We start from the raw sequence: 16,194 nt of genomic DNA, 5'->3' as shown, positions 1-16,194 counted from the left end.
TCCCCCTCACCCCCCCTCATACGCTTTTCCCCAACTTTTAAAAAATCATTTTCAATGTATGATAGACTATACATACAGCTAGAGTGGGCAGTAGCCAACAGTGATATGATTTCAAGCATACTGAAAATTTCCATGCACCTCCGTCTATAAACATCTCCTTGGCCATATTGCTTGGGTAAGAGTTTAGATTCGGGAAATTATTTTCCCTGGGTGGGAAAAAATAAGCCATGAGTCATCCTGAATTCCTGGGAAAGCTCCTTCCTTCCCTGGCTGGTTTCCAGGCTTCATTCCTTAGCTTAAGTCATTATTCTCGTAACGTGTCTACTGGCTCCTTCACTTATTACCTCAGTCTCCTTCTGCACAAAATGACAATGGTTGTAGTATCTAGCTCACAGGGCTGCATAAGTCCCATGAAATACTGGATGCGAAATGCTTCGCACAGTACTTAGATATAGTAAAGTATTAAATAAATGTTATTATGTAATATATAAAGATGTTCTTTCTCCCTTGTATTGACCTTGGGAGAATAGCAGTGTTCTGAGACAAGTTAATGTTGTGAGGACTAAGTTAGTAACACCTTCATTATTTGGAGCATTTTCTTTTATAAAGAAAGGTGTAGGCCTGGATTTATTGGCTCTGATAGAGTTTATATATTTCTGGTGAACTGAGAGTTCTATGATGCTCTTATATCAAATCAAATCAACTCTATACCTGATTGTTTTTCCAGACATAATGTTCAAGTGCTTGTGAATTGCGGGGTGGAGATAGCACCAAGAAGCTTCACTGTGTTCTATCTTATTATAAATATTAAAAATGTTGTGAAAAAATACTATTTTCACATAGAAATATGAAAATTAAGACTTCATTTGTATGCTTGGCTCCATTAAAATTTTTTTCTTTAACAATTTTGAAATTATTTTTATTTACTCCCCAAGGAGACTAATTAGGTTGCTAAAGATATTACAGGTGAGTATTATGTGTAAGGTAGAACTATTTGGAAACAACTAAAATACTAAGAAGGCTAGTATGGCATTTAAAACCTGTTGGTGTACTATATTATATAATATCAAATTGCTGTAAGTAAAATATTCTAAAATTGTTTGAGTCAACCTCAGAGCTAACCAGAACAGCATCCTTTCTCAGTCATCCAATATATGTGAATATGTTGGCATTAACTAACAAAGAAAAACATGTTATAGTTTCTATAGTTTGTTGGAAGTTAAAATAAAATAATACTTTATTTATTTTATAATAAAAAGTCTTTTAAAGCCAATGATTTTTGAGGTGAGAAATGGAAAATTTTTTTAATCATCTGGATACTTTATTATACTCTAGATAACACATAGCAGTTGATAGCCTGGATTTTTTTCTCTAGTCATTAGTAATAATATAAGGATTTCTTTTTTCCTTTCAGAAATATATTTCAATGACGGCCAAGTACTGAGGCAAAAGAAATATCTTTAAAAATCTTAAAGTAATTTTCCAAGTTTAGTTTTTATTGTTCATGGGATTTGAATATATATATGTGTGCGTGTGTGTGTGTGTGTGTGTGTGTGTGTGTGTGTGTGTGTATATATATATATTTTGAGACAGAGTCTTGCTCTGTTGCCCACTCTGGAGTGCAGCGCTGCTATTTCTGCTCCCTGCAACCTCTGCCTCCCGATTTCTGAGGCAATTCTCCCTGCCTCAGCCTCCTGAGTAGCTGGGATTACAGGCACCTGCCACCAAGCCCGGCTAATCTTTGTATTTTTAGTAGAGACAGGGTTTATGTCATGTTGGCCAGGCTGGTCTCGAACTCCTGCCCTCAGGTGATCCACCCGCTTCAGCTTCCCAAATGTGGGATTACAGATGTGAGTCACTGTGCCCGGCTGGGATTTGAGATTTTTGATTTGACTAGGAATAACCCTGTCTGAACAAACATCTCCTACTTGATTGCAATACCATATGTCATATATAAACAGAAGCCTCTGTAGAAACCAAAATGTTGAGCATAAAAGGGAAAAACACAGTTATATAGTTACATACTTTATGTAATATTGAGCAATAATGACCATTTTCTCCATAAAATTGATGTTTAGCTCCCACACACATGAATGTAAGGCAAATGGCATCAGGCTTCTGGAATACAGGCAGGGCTGATGGTGCAGTAGAAGAGAGGAAGAGGGGCAGGACCAGATGCTACGGTGGAGTCTGTGTTTGTACATGTTTCCTTCAGCTCATCTCAGAATTTTTTCATCCATGTAGGGAAAAGCTGAGGACACAGTAGGATGATAGTTGTTCTTGCTGTCACTGAATTAAGAATTTTAAAATTCAAAGAGCGTCAAACTTGTGTTTCTTTCTTCTTACTATTTCTGGCCCTCTCAGAATGGAACCTCACACCCTTCGGTAAACTTTAGAAAATATACACCTGGCCTCACTCCTTATTCACCCACACTTGTAGCAGAATGAATGTCTTATCGCTCAAATCAATTTTCACGTTTTCAATTTGATATTTCTGCACTAGTCACAGTCTGATGAATAACACTGTGGTAAAATTGAATATGGCTTGAACAGCACAGTGGAACCTAATTGATCACTGGAGGACAAATCTTCAAAAATAAATGTAAAAATGTATTATTTTCTTCTCTATGAATAGATATTTTAGGCTGTTAAAAACTAGATTCCTAAAATCATTTTGTGTGTTCATAGTACAGGCACCTATTCTCTGGCCTCTCCATGTCTGGCTCTGTCTTGTCCTAAAGTTATGTTCCATAAAACACTAGTTCGGCCGGGCGCAGTGGCTCACACCTTTGGGAGGCCTAGGTGAGCAGATCACAAGGTCGGGAGATTGAGACGATCCCAATTAACACGGTGAAACCCCGTCTCTACTAAAAGAAAAATTAGCAGGGCATGGTGGTGCGCACCTGTAGTCCCAGGTACTCGGGAGGCTGAGGCAGGAGAACCATTTGAACCCGGGAGGTGGAGGTTGCAGTGAGCCTAGATCCTGCCACTGCACTCCTGGGGGACAGAGCAAGACTGTCTCAAAAAAAAAAAAAAAAAAAAAGAAAAGATTAGTTCATTGATCTGCTTCACAATAAAAATGATATGAAGTAAATGAAATAAAATAAAATATTTTGCATTGGACCAAATCCTGAACATTTAACATCATGAACATTATTACCATGTTTTAGAGCTCATATACATTTAGCAGTTTGTAAAAAATAATGCAGTGAAGACAAAAACCTAATTTTCAAAACCGGTGTTTCTCAGAACGATTTTATTCACTCCTTTTGTAATTACCTATTAAAATTCCTCAGAACTAGTGTTTTAACGAACTCATTTAAGGAAATATCACAGTTCATCCATTTTCAGATGCATATTTTTTTCACTCGTTAACACATCTGAAATTGAGATGCTTTCTTACATTTGATGATGCCTTGGGTTCAATGAAATATGACATTGCCCTAGCAACTTTAATGGCAATTATGTGTGCTGTTTTAGTTATGATTAGGCTCAACTGAGAGTGACAAAAATTCAAAATGACAGTTGCTTAAATGAGATAGAAACTGAATTCTCACCAGTAAATCTGGAAGTGGGTAGCCCTGTGCTGGAATTGTACTCTGTGGTATTGGATACCCACACTTCATTCTTCTTGTTGTTCCATTGCCCAGCACCTTTATTTCCAAGGTCATGTAATGGTTCAACAGGACTGCTCTATGTCCATCTGTAATGCCTACATTTCTGCCAGCAGAAAAATACAAAAGATCAAGACAAAGGAGCAAAAGTCAAGTGCCAGCTGTCTCTTAAGGAAAGATCTCAGAAGCTGCCAAATGATGCTTCTCCTTACATTCCACAGGGTAGAACTTAGTGATAGCAGCCTGGGTAGGGGGGTTGAGGGGGGTGCAGGGTGGGGTTGGGAAATAGGCAATTACTGTACATATTGATCTTTATAAGAAGTAGATTATTAAAATATTACTCTAATATATATATAATATATAATAAAAAACTAGAGACTTATCAAAGAATATCTCTTTTAAAGGTAAGGCATAAAGACAAATATTGTTGAAGATGAGAAATTCATTTAGTCATTAGCAACTAGAAAATTAGCCCTTTCATCCCCAGTATCAAATAGTTCCAAAATTTATTGGTATTCCTAGCCACTGACCTTAGATTGTAAAGGTCATAACAGAATTTCATTCTCTGTTGCTTCATTTGGTTATCAGGTCACTGTGAGCATCCAAGTTTAAATGGGTGGGGGGAAATACAACTACAAATAGAGGGGCTGATGCACGCAGAGGATATTGTGTAGATATAGACTCAATTGTAAGAATGTTTAGAATTTATTCTGAGGTTCCTGAGAGAATTGATCAGTTTATCTCAAGCTACGCTATGATTACATTTCCACCACTCTTTTAGAGACTTTAATTTAATTAAATGCAAATGTTATACAATTCTCCAGTGTTTATTGCTGTATTTAATTCTCATATTTGCCCACAGTGTCTTTAATTTCTCATTTTAAAATGGAAATACTGAAGCAGGGAGACTGCTCACATTGAACATCAAATTTGGCTAATACTGATTTGGAAATATAGTTAGATCCTGATTAAAATATTTTTCAACAATTAAAAGAATTAAGCATATCTATATGAAATCATATAAGTCTTTCTTAAAAATGAATTTCTACCTACTTAAGCCACTGTCATTTTGGAATTTCTGTCACTATCAGGTGATCTTCTTGATTCTTTTGCTTTACTAAGCAAAATAAATTAAAAACAAATGTATCATTCATTAAAGCCAAACTTCTATTACGAGTTCCTTACAGCTGTTATTCTGTGATGCTTACCTTTATTTACAAACTCTAAACAATTTACTTTACAGAGAAATACAGTAATTATGTAATAATGAAATAGAAAATTTTCTGTGGTTTTATAGTATCAGATTAGCTGATATCATGAAGCAAATAAAAAAAATATGTACCTGCTGGGCCTCAAATCCTAGGAGCTCATTTTTAATAAAGGCAGTAATAAATAAATGGTAAAAGTCTTGAAAATCCAACAGATGATCTTCATAAATTGATCTGGCTTAGTGGATTGGTAAATAAGGTTTTAATAAAAATGTTATTTTGCTTGTTGTTTCACTATTGTCTTGTCTTATTGAGAAGGATTCACCATTTATATTTTTTCATTTTTAAAGAATAAATCATAAAAGCAACAAATGCATGCTGGTATTATAATTTAACTTAATGTGCCTATGGAGGAAAACATACTTTTACCTGATAGATATGTATTTCATTACTATTATTAAAAATTTATTGAGTATCTCCCATATGCAAAGAACTCTGGTAGGCTTTCAAATGTGGAGGTCAATTTCTAAATAACCGAACCCTGCTGAATTGTGTTTAAAGTAATAGTTACATGTTTATTGTATCAGTAGAAGAGAAGGAAAATATCCTAGCTTTGTCATTAAATTGAAATTTTAAAGTGATAAAATAACAATTGACACTCCACCTATTTTTCTGAAAACATGAGGCAACTTAGTATTGTAAATACTTAAAGGCACACTGACAAACAAATAATGCAAAATTGGAGGGTATGAGTTTTAAGATATGTATATTTCTGCCCCAGCTCGGAAGGCACCTTTCAAAAGTGAGTCTGTATCTCTCAAATTATCTACCCAAAGCAATAAATGTATTCTGCCCCAACCCTAAGATTCTGCAATGCAGTCCATCTAATGACATCAAAACCCCCAAATCACTTAGCTGTCTATGATATCATACTTGAAGCTATCATGCCAGCACTTCACAATGATCTGCTTGGTGTTTTTGGCACTTTCTTCCATCATCTAAACAGCAGTAATGGACCTCAGGATATAATAATTTTCTTATCAGGTGGTAATAGTTTTTGAAGTCAAAACTGAACTCCCCTAGTAAAATACAAATTTATAAATTATTTTGGATGAAAACCTTTTCAAGCAGATGTATAAATTCTAAACGTTCCTTGTTTTAGTCCTGGAAGCTATTATGTACTTATCAGAAGTAATTTTTTTTTTTTTTTAATGCAAGATACCAACCAGATCAGTAATATAACTGGCTCAAGGCACAATCATAAAACTTTTAAATTGGTAAAGATTTTTAACATTTTACTTCTGCTGCAAATTAGCCATTTATTTCTGATAAAGCAGGGAAACAATAGAAATGATGCAAGTTAAGAATTTTGAAGCCTGAGTGTAGTCCTAGGAGCATTTCTTGTTTAACTAAGGGACTCAACATGCCTTTTAACTGTTAAAAGTTAGTTTTCTCATTTATAAAAAAGAGTTAATAATGTTTTTCCATGAGTATATCACACAGGAATATTGAGAAGACAAAATAAAATAATAAGTATTAAAACATTAAAACACTTTCAAAACTTTAAAGAACGCTCAGAAATGATTGGTGTGTGCGTGTGAACATATATAAACAACTGATGAAAAATTAATAAACAAATCGTTATTTGATTTAAGCCCGATTATTTCTGGAAGTGAAAGTCATCTCTTTAGAAAGTTTGGGAAATAACAGGTTATTGGGTTCTAGTTTTTTTTAATGAAATGAACAGAACAAGTTTCATACAATTTAATTGGCTTCTTGGAAAGATGGCAGCCAAAACTGACTTTGCCAGGGCTTTAACCTGGACTCTTAAGACATCATACTTTTGCACAGTTGCTTTTACACACTTCCAGAAGTCCTTTTTTTCTTTCTTATCTATTTTTTCTTTTTGAGATGGAGTCTCGCACTGTTGCCCAGGCTGGAGTGCAGTGGCGCTATCGCGGCTCAGTGCAATCTCCTGCAACCTCTGCCTCCCAGGTTCAAGCAATTCTCCCACCTCAGCCTCCTGACTAGCTGGGATTACAGGTGCCCGCCACCACGCCCGGCTAATTTTTTGTATTTTTAGTAGAGACAGGTCTTCACTATGTTGGTCAGGCTAGTCTCAAACTCCTGACCTTGTGATCTACCCGCCTTGGCCTCCCAAAGTGCCGGGATTACAGGCGTGAGCCACCGTGCCTGGCCCTGAAGTCCTTTTTAGTCTTCAAGTATTTTATAAATATCAACCAATTCATCGCAGTTTTATTTCCTAATAGCTGGTGTAAAATTGATGTGTTCCTTGGGGGACATACAATATATAATTATCATAAATAATTATCATAAATGCACCTTTTCAAAATTAATTTAATCTCAGAATCACATACACTCTTTAAAATAGGAGAGAAGTAAATGTTCTTTATGAGGACAAATTTGAATAACACCATGTGGTCTTCCTATGGATGAGCAAAACTCTGATTCAAGGTGGTAGAAACATTGGCTGATATTACTGCACTGAGTAGTAACCCAGAAAAACCATTCTATGTGTTTTTCTCATGACTTTGTATTAGGTTATGAGTCCCCATATTGAATTGTTATTTTTAACCATATAGTGAAATATAAATCCCACGTAGCAATAGTTCATCTGGAAACTTGAATGTATAAAATAATTTAAAAAATAATTATAACTTTATAAAAGGGCATGACATTTTCCTATTGAGACATATTTGAGAAAATCTCATAAGTGTACCTCTTCTTCCTCTTTAGGCTCCTTTACCTGCAACAACTGACCTTCCAGAGTTTTTTGTTGCTTCTTATAAATGGCCTGGATGGACTCATGGCCCATTGGATCAAAAAAATTGTGCTGCATCCTGGGCATTTTCCACTGCAAGTAATAAAGTCATTTTAATTCCTTTCTTATAAACTACTCCTTTTGGCTCTAGAGACTGAGAGAATAATTAAACGATTTTAACAATTAGAATATTTAAATATTAGCATATGATCAAATAAAATCTCATTGTGACTGAAGAATATAACCTAAAGATTATATAAAAAACCCATTTTTAGTCTAAAAGTTGTTTTTTATTTTTAGGGTGCAATTTTAAATAGAGAGTGAATCAAAAGAGTGACAAAATAAAGTTGCTAAAATGTGTTTGTCTATTTGGAGTTAAGGCCAGATAATAAAGAAAGGGTTAAGGTTCTTCTTTATTCATATATTATTTATAATTCTAATATACATGTAGACACACCCACATAATCCTCATATTCTTTACTCTTTATACGATTTGCAAAAACAGTTATTAATCTAATTCGATGTAAAGTAAGACTTTAAACCTAAATAATAATGGATCAAATGGATTTTATTTCATTTTAAATAAATATAAGCAAATACACAGGTTCTGACTCAAAAGTAATGTAAGTGATCTTTTAATAAGAATAGCTTCCAAATTAAGTCTACTGTTACTCAAAAAGTATAAGCAATGACTCTTTTATAGTTACTTTCATCTAAATTCACAAATCCAATAAATTAGTTACAGGCTAACCCTCAAATTAGGTCTCCAAAATTATCCTCAAAGGAATGTTGAATATATTTTAGCAATTAAATGAAACCTAACATGATGATGATTGGCTGTCATTCAATTATCTTCACAAAACCATGCTCTAGGGTTTGCAGGTAATTTCAACAGTGTTCAAAGACAGTTTAAAGCCATTGAAGGATTGTGAACAAGTACATAGGCTCTTCGAGAAGCCAGCTATGAAAGGCAGCATAGCCTGGGACAGAGAAATGCTGACGTCTGTGTCTAAGTATCATTGCTCCAGGATATCAATCAGACAACTCCAGAAATGCCTTTGTTAGAATCATAATGGTAGCCAAGCTCACCCCAAGTGGCTACATTTGTTAATTCATTGCTGTCCACACTCCCTCTCTGGCTATCTTATGCTGTACTTGATGTGTCAGGGACCCACATGGAGACCTTTCTGAGCTAAAATTTGTTTGTCTATTGATAGCTAAGGCCAGATAATAAAAAGAAGATTAAGGTTCTTTCAAATGGGTGGAGAAAGGTTTAATGTAATAAACCGTTTGCCATTTTGTGTTCATGTGGTTAATGTGTTACACCTAGTGGGTGATCTATAAGAATTTTGCTTACAATTTACATTATGCCAGTATTTCTGAAGATGTGTAAGGAAAAACATTCATGGTGAAATACTGAAAGCAACTCGCTAGAGTGGAGGATATATTTTGGTGTTCCCAGGTCTCAGTCCCACAGATAGCCTCTGCACTGCGCCAAGTCAGGATTGTTCCCCTACCTAATACACGGAACACCAGAGACAGGTTTCCTTTTGTGATTCCAAAGGACATAGTTTTGTATCCTGTGAATTCAGTATGATAAATTAGGGCAATTTTTTTGTGTTAAATAAAGAAAAAAATGAACTAAATTATTGTAAAGATCTAAGAAATTGTGTCGAGAAGTATTAGTTACTAAAATAGATTATCTCTCAGAGAAACTAAAAGCTATAAAATGGAATGAATAAGACTCTTAAAAATAGGCACATATATTTTTAAAAGTTGTGTAATCCAATCAGATTCAAGCTATTTTTCAGAAGCCGAAGAGATACAGGTGTTTGGAGCAGTGGGAGTGATATGTTTCACATACATTTGAAGACGGAATAAAGTAAGCAAGGGAAAGAATAGAGTGTGTCTCAGAGGTACCGTCCAGTGAGAGTTTTTAAGAAGAGAGTGGAAAACAATTGGTTGAACTGAGTCATTCTTAAATCTTCTGACCTTTTCTAAATATTTCAAGTGAATTTTGGCTACACCATCATTGAGATTCAGAAATGTCGGTATAAGAGCAACATATTGAATAACATGATGATTTAAAACACTTATCTTTTATTTGAAATCTACAGATTCATGAGGTTGGAAGAGATTTTAAAGGTCACCTTTTTCAAGCCTCTAGTATTATAATGGAGGCCCAAATAGGTAAAGTGGCTTATCTGAAGCCAAAAGATGAGAAATATCAGAAATAATCCTAGAGACCAGGCTTCTAACTTCTGGATTACTGTTTTCTCTACACTATAAAAGTATTTTCTGAATGAAAACACAGTTACACCATATTTAAAAATTTCAATTTCATTCTAAACCCCTGTGCTGAATGTCAAAGCATCAAAGAATTTCTCCTTTCTTTAATGAAATAGGGAATTATTTTCTTGAGACTGTCAGAAGTCGTATAATGCCATTTGCTCCTATGAAATATATCCTACTATTTGCAATAGTAGATTGGAATTTAGTAGAGAGTTGGAGGTTAAGATTTAACATATATTGAGCATCTAAAGAATGCCAGCAATTGCCCTACAGCATTGTAATATGCCGTAGTTACATTAAAACCATGTGTATACAAAGATAGATATGTAAATGAATTAAATGAATTATTTTAGAAAAATTTTTAATTAGCACCTTGAGGGATTTCAGGACACTGACAATTTTGATGAGAAAAAAAGCTAAAACTTTCACTAAGAAAAGTGAACGAATAGAAGAAAGGTTATTATTTTGTTCCTTTAATTAAAAGTGAGTAAGAAACTCACTTAGAACAAGACTGAACAAGACTGTACCAGATATTCAACAAGACTGTACCAGATTTTCAACGAAAAAGTCTGTACTAAAATGGTACCACCCCAATTTTTTCATAATCTGATCACTCACATTAGTTTATTTTGGCACCATGATCAAAATGATGGCATCTGTAGGCTTTTGCTACTGGTTGATTAGTTTCCCTGGTCTGTTATTCTAAGAGGGCAGAACTATGTCTCCCTTGTTTCTTGTTCATCATTGTAATTTCCAGTGCTACAGTGCCTGTCAGTTAGTAGGTGTTTAATAAATGTGTTGAGGAAAGGAATGAACCAATAACAATTACAATTCTAGGGAATCATATAACAAATGAATAGAAGTTTTAATAATAAAAACTGTGTGTGTGTATATATATATATAACTAATGATACTAGTTAATAATACGGTAGTCATAACTATATTATTAGTTGTATATAGCATTACATATCATCAGTTACATATATAGCTATTAGATTGTATATACATAATTACATATATAGCTATATATAATGAACTATATTATATGTAACTAATGGTATTAGTTAATAGTAGTTACAACAGTTAGTAATTGTAACTGAATAAATATATTCATTTCATTTTATATATATGTATAATCAAGCTGAATTCCATGTCTGCTAAAACAAGATTAAGATAATAATTTTCATTTATATTATGAACACAAAAGTGTGCTATGTAGCCTTTAGATACTGTATAAGATTGATTCATGTTAGTCTGGATTAGCTTAAGTATGGCCTCCTGGGTAGTTAAACTAGATACCAGTTTAAAAACAAAGGATTCAGTTTTACTCCAATATATCAGATGACTGTGGATAAATTTCCAACGAATATTTCTATGGTTAGTTTTCTCAATTGCCCCAGTTTAGTTAAATTCATTTAGAAAATATGTATTTTTCCATGACTATATGCAAGATACTGTTTTAGGTACAGGAAATAGAAATATAAGGAACATATGGCTCTTGCCCTCCAAGAGTTTCACTTGACAGATTCCCTAATGAGGAGTGTTCAGGAATATATAGAACATCAAAGGAACGAGAAACTGGAAAAATCTTTGAAGTCAATAGGACAATTGAGTAATATCAAAATAGGACAAAAATTATGAATGAAAGTATGACACAGTTCAACTGGCTGGAATACATAAATATATTAATGCTCTTTGGCTTTAATTATAAATTACACACAGTTTTAAAGACTACGTTAGAGTTCAAACAAAAAGGTTATGTATCTTATTAGAAATACCGTGTACCATTTGAATATTAATTGATATTCTATTTGAAACAGGTGTGGCTGCTGACCGAATAGCAATTCAGTCTAAGGGTCGATACACGGCCAATCTATCCCCTCAGAATTTGATCTCTTGCTGTGCCAAGAACCGTCATGGGTGCAATAGTGGAAGCATCGATAGGGCTTGGTGGTACCTGAGAAAACGTGGGTAAATAGCTGCTCAACATGTGTTTCTAGGATTTTTATGAGGGTTCATTGTGTTAGAACAAGGAAAATAATTAATCCCAAGATTTTTACAAACAAGTACTTAAAAATATATATACTACAGCTACATGAATATAAATATTATGCTACATTTAAATATATACTATATTTGTTATGTATTGAGATTAGAAGCTATTAGAAACACTTGAGGAATGTATACGTTTCTAGCTAAATTAATATGAATTTTAGTTTTGAAGACTCAAGTAAATATTTTTTTCTTGTTGCTCTGAGCCAAGTGAGTCCCCACAGACAGAATAAAGTAATCACGGTTGCTGATCTCTCTGCTGTGCTTTTCAGTTAACAGATTGAGGAATAGATAATATCAGGTAAAATTAGGCTAAAAATAAGAATAATAATATAAGGAAATAATCTACAGTTGTTTCAACTCATCAGTATGGTTCATTGTCTCCACTCCATTTGATGAAAAATGGGAGGCTGCATTTCCTCACTTTCAGGTAGGCTGATACCCATATAACATCCTTGTGTCCGCTCTAAGAGCTGATCTACTAAAAAGCTGAGTTATTCAGCTAAGGAAGCTGCAGCTGATAAACAGTGGTGTCTATATGTACCGCTCACCTGCTCTTCATCATCCACTCAGTGCTCTGGGTCTGCTATAGGACCAGTTAGATGCTATAGAAAATAGTGGATGTCAGATTTTGATGGGTTGCAATAAATTGCTTTAAATTTTTTCATATGTTTTGCCTAAAATGTGGTACTTTGAATAGCCAACTTGGGCTGATACTTTCCTTGTGTACTAGTGCTGTATTATGATTAAAAAAAAACAGCCCTTTAATAGCTTGAAAATGTAAATTATCATTGAGACTCAACTAAATCTCATTGTATTGGACTGCTTGGGATGCTGTAACAAAATTCCGTAGACTGAGGGTCTTCAACAGCAAACACTGATGTTTTGGAGGCTGCAAAATCCAGGACCAGGCTGATCTGGTTCTTGGTGAGGGCTCTCTTTCTGGCTTTCAGATGGACACCTTCTCACAGTGTCCTCACATGATGAAAGAGAGCTCTGGTTTCTTCCTTTTCTTATAAGGTCACTAATCACATCTATGATGGCCCTACCCTCATAACATCCTTTAAAGTTAATTTTCTCCCGAAGGCCTACCTCCAAATATCATTACATTGGGTATAAGTACTTCAACATATGAATTTTAATGTGACACCATTCAGTCCACAGCACTCATCATTTAATACAAATGTAATGCATTTAATGCAATATTTTTTAGGTTGTTTGAGTGTTTTCAATGGTTTTGGTTTTGTCATGTTCTGTCCTCAGTTTCTCATACTGTGTTGGAAACTATTACATTTTCATGAACCAATCCTAGTGGATACTTCTATGGTCATTTCAGCATAGAGTATCTACAATGCCATTACCATGATTTTATTTCCCTTACAATTTACCTTTTTATTCAACATTATCATGTTTGAATTGGTGCCAAATAATTTGTGCTTTGCTATGTTTAGTTTCAAAATAGAAATCAAAATCATTTTCTCTTTTAGATAATACATGTCTGATAGTTTTCTACTTTATTAACTTCTAATATTATATTAATATTATACTATTTTCCCCCAAAGTACCACAAGCTACAGATATATAAGAGTTTGTATTATGTGAACATATCTATAACTTAATAAAATTATAAAAATACAAAAACAAAACAAAATAAAAGCTTTAAAGCTACAGCTTACATAATTTTAATATTCCATCTGGGAGTAGTCAGATTCAATGTCTTGTTTATATTAAATTTAGCTCTTCCAAATTATAATTATATATACAGGTTGAATGGGGTCCTTTCCCTATTAATATTACCACATACTTAATATTGACAACCACTTTTTATCTTCAAGAAATTCTATACTACAGATAGAATTATTTATTAAAAATTGATCAAACAAGATTTTTAAAATTATAATGAAGAAATAAGAGGAGGGTAGGGAAGAGTATAATGTCACTGAGCTTCTGTGTTGGAGCCAGTCAGTATTTTGAAAATTATGCATGTAAGTAACCAGAATAATTTATGAATGTTTAATTCAGTAAGATTAAATATAAACAGGATATTATAACATTCTCCTAAATATTACCTTTGCTTCTTTGCTTATTCCTTATAGACTGGTATCCCATGCATGCTATCCACTTTTCAAAGACCAAAATGCCAACAATGGATGTGCCATGGCAAGCAGGTCTGATGGGCGAGGAAAACGGCATGCCACAAAGCCATGTCCCAACAACATAGAAAAATCTAACAGGATCTACCAATGTTCTCCTCCATACAGAGTCTCTTCCAGTGTAAGTATAAATGTCAAGAATCAAGAATAGTTGACTTTCTCAAACGTATATAGCTCTGCTGTAGCTAAAACAATTTAAAAACTACTTAAAACTATCATATTCTAAAATAAATGTTATATTTTCAAGTATAATTTTTAATACTTTTAAGGACTTTCGATTTGGGTATGATGTCTTATCTTTGTAATATTAGCAGGGTAAAGAATTGGCTGAAATTAAAAAAAGTCTAAGGAAATAGGGTTTTAAAATTATGTTTCATAGTATATGTATATAAATATATTTGAACTTGACAATTAAAAGCTAAGTTAAACACTGCTTTACTGACTTTTTTGTGTTATTAGCTCATTTTATCAATCCTTTGCCTCACTCAACAAAATAATTTAAGAGGACATGGGTCTGATATAAAAAAAGACTCCCTTGGTTTCTAGTTTGTCTGTTAAAAGCCTAGGCAAATTTACTTCATCATATCAGTGTTCCCCAAGCCTGCTCGTTTTCAGAATCTGTGAATCTCCAGTCCTCCTAATTATCTCCAGAGTACAATTCAGCGTTCTAACCATAGCACACTGGCCTTTCATGAGTTGGTTTTGACGTACTACTTTTATACACTCATGTCCTGCCAGCATCCGCCACTCTACCCAGCCATAATGCTCCTAATATATAAAACTAGTCTCTGTTTCCCAGGTACACCATGCTCTGTTATACTTTTCCACTTAGCTAGGTGATAATTCCTCTGATGCAAATGGTTATCAAGTCTTTCCATCTAGAATGCCAAACAAATGTCAGGTAAAAACTTCATATCTGTGAAATTTTCCTTGATTTCCATGCAGAATTAATTTCCCCTTTATGTTTGCAACAATAACACTTTGTGCTTGTCTCTACAATGGATCTTATTATATAATAATGAAATTAGTAGTGTCATTCAACCAAAATGTAAATAACTTGAGTATAGGTTCAGGGTCAATATTTGTTCCTGTCATAGTTTCTGGCATGTACTTTGTGCTCAAAGGCACAGAAAAATGGATGAAATAGTGCCCTGCCTCCCTACAGAGGGCTGCATTATACATTAGGAGACATCATAGAAATATTTGTACTAAGGTTACTGAGACATCTAACTAAACAATCATTTGGGATAGCTCTTGTGAGAAAAAAATTAGAGGTACTATTAATCTCCACTAATTAAATACTGTTTTAACTTACCTTGTTTAGTTTTTTCTTTATAATCATGAAAGGCTATTGTATTTTCTCTCCACTCCAAATTTACTGTTGAGTGATAAGTGTCATTAAAACAAATGGGTGCATCTCATCTTTAACAATTTCATTAATGTAGTGTAATATACGTGAGTTTGCCAAAGTACGATTGAGAGTAAATTGCAAACACTTAACATTGTACACCAGTCAATAGGTTTAGTATGCTCTGATAACAATGATATTGCTCATTCATGTTTTTCCATCCAGGAAACTGAGATAATGAAAGAAATCATGCAAAACGGACCAGTTCAAGGTGAGCTTGGATGAAATACGTTTTTTTCTTATTCATTCCTTTAATAAACAACATTACATTGAGCTCATGTAATAGGAGTTTAATAAAAGAAAGAAAACTTTACTTAAAGAGTATCTAAAAGGCTTCAACAGTTCTAAAATGAGTGCAGTTATGAGAAGTATGCTTACCTATATCTTAATTAGCTGCCATTTTATTTTCAGAAGATAGACTCATTTATAAATTGAACTCTTAAATATTAATGACGCATTTGATGAATGACTCCGAAGTTTTTCCAAAATGATCATGGACCAACAGAAAGTCCAACATGAAATGCCAACTGACTAATTTGTAATGAAGCTTACTTTATTTATTCAGTTATATTTAAGAATCATACATACAGTTTTCTTATCTTCATTTTAAGTGGATTAGGTCGTGGATTGAAAAAATTGAGGATTAATATTTTCATTCTATTAACTCAAAATAAATCGAGTAAAC

The 16,194-nt window shown here is 33.8% G+C and overlaps 1 protein-coding gene across 8 annotated transcripts in view; it reads left to right on the top strand.

Moving 5' to 3' along the window:
- The window catches only part of TINAG (tubulointerstitial nephritis antigen), an 84,066-nt gene that overhangs the window by 27,711 nt on the left and 40,161 nt on the right, over positions 1-16,194 (top strand). For 4 of the 8 annotated variants that reach the window (XM_045391071.3, XM_045391070.3, XM_005552704.5 and 1 more), the window contains 4 exons: positions 7,580-7,703; positions 11,717-11,867; positions 14,045-14,222; positions 15,675-15,720. In XM_045391071.3, coding sequence (XP_045247006.1) covers positions 7,580-7,703; positions 11,717-11,867; positions 14,045-14,222; positions 15,675-15,720 — 499 coding nt within the window. Of the gene's footprint in view, positions 1-7,579; positions 7,704-11,716; positions 11,868-12,299; positions 12,398-14,044; positions 14,223-15,674; positions 15,721-16,194 lie in introns of those variants that run through there. The other 4 variants (XR_012433730.1, XR_012433729.1, XR_012433728.1 and 1 more) reach the window with 2 other exon arrangements.

The sequence above is a fragment of the Macaca fascicularis genome, chromosome 4, assembly GCF_037993035.2.
Source record: "Macaca fascicularis isolate 582-1 chromosome 4, T2T-MFA8v1.1".
NCBI lineage: Eukaryota > Metazoa > Chordata > Mammalia > Primates > Cercopithecidae > Macaca > Macaca fascicularis.
This window is presented reverse-complemented; position numbering and strand designations above follow the sequence as displayed.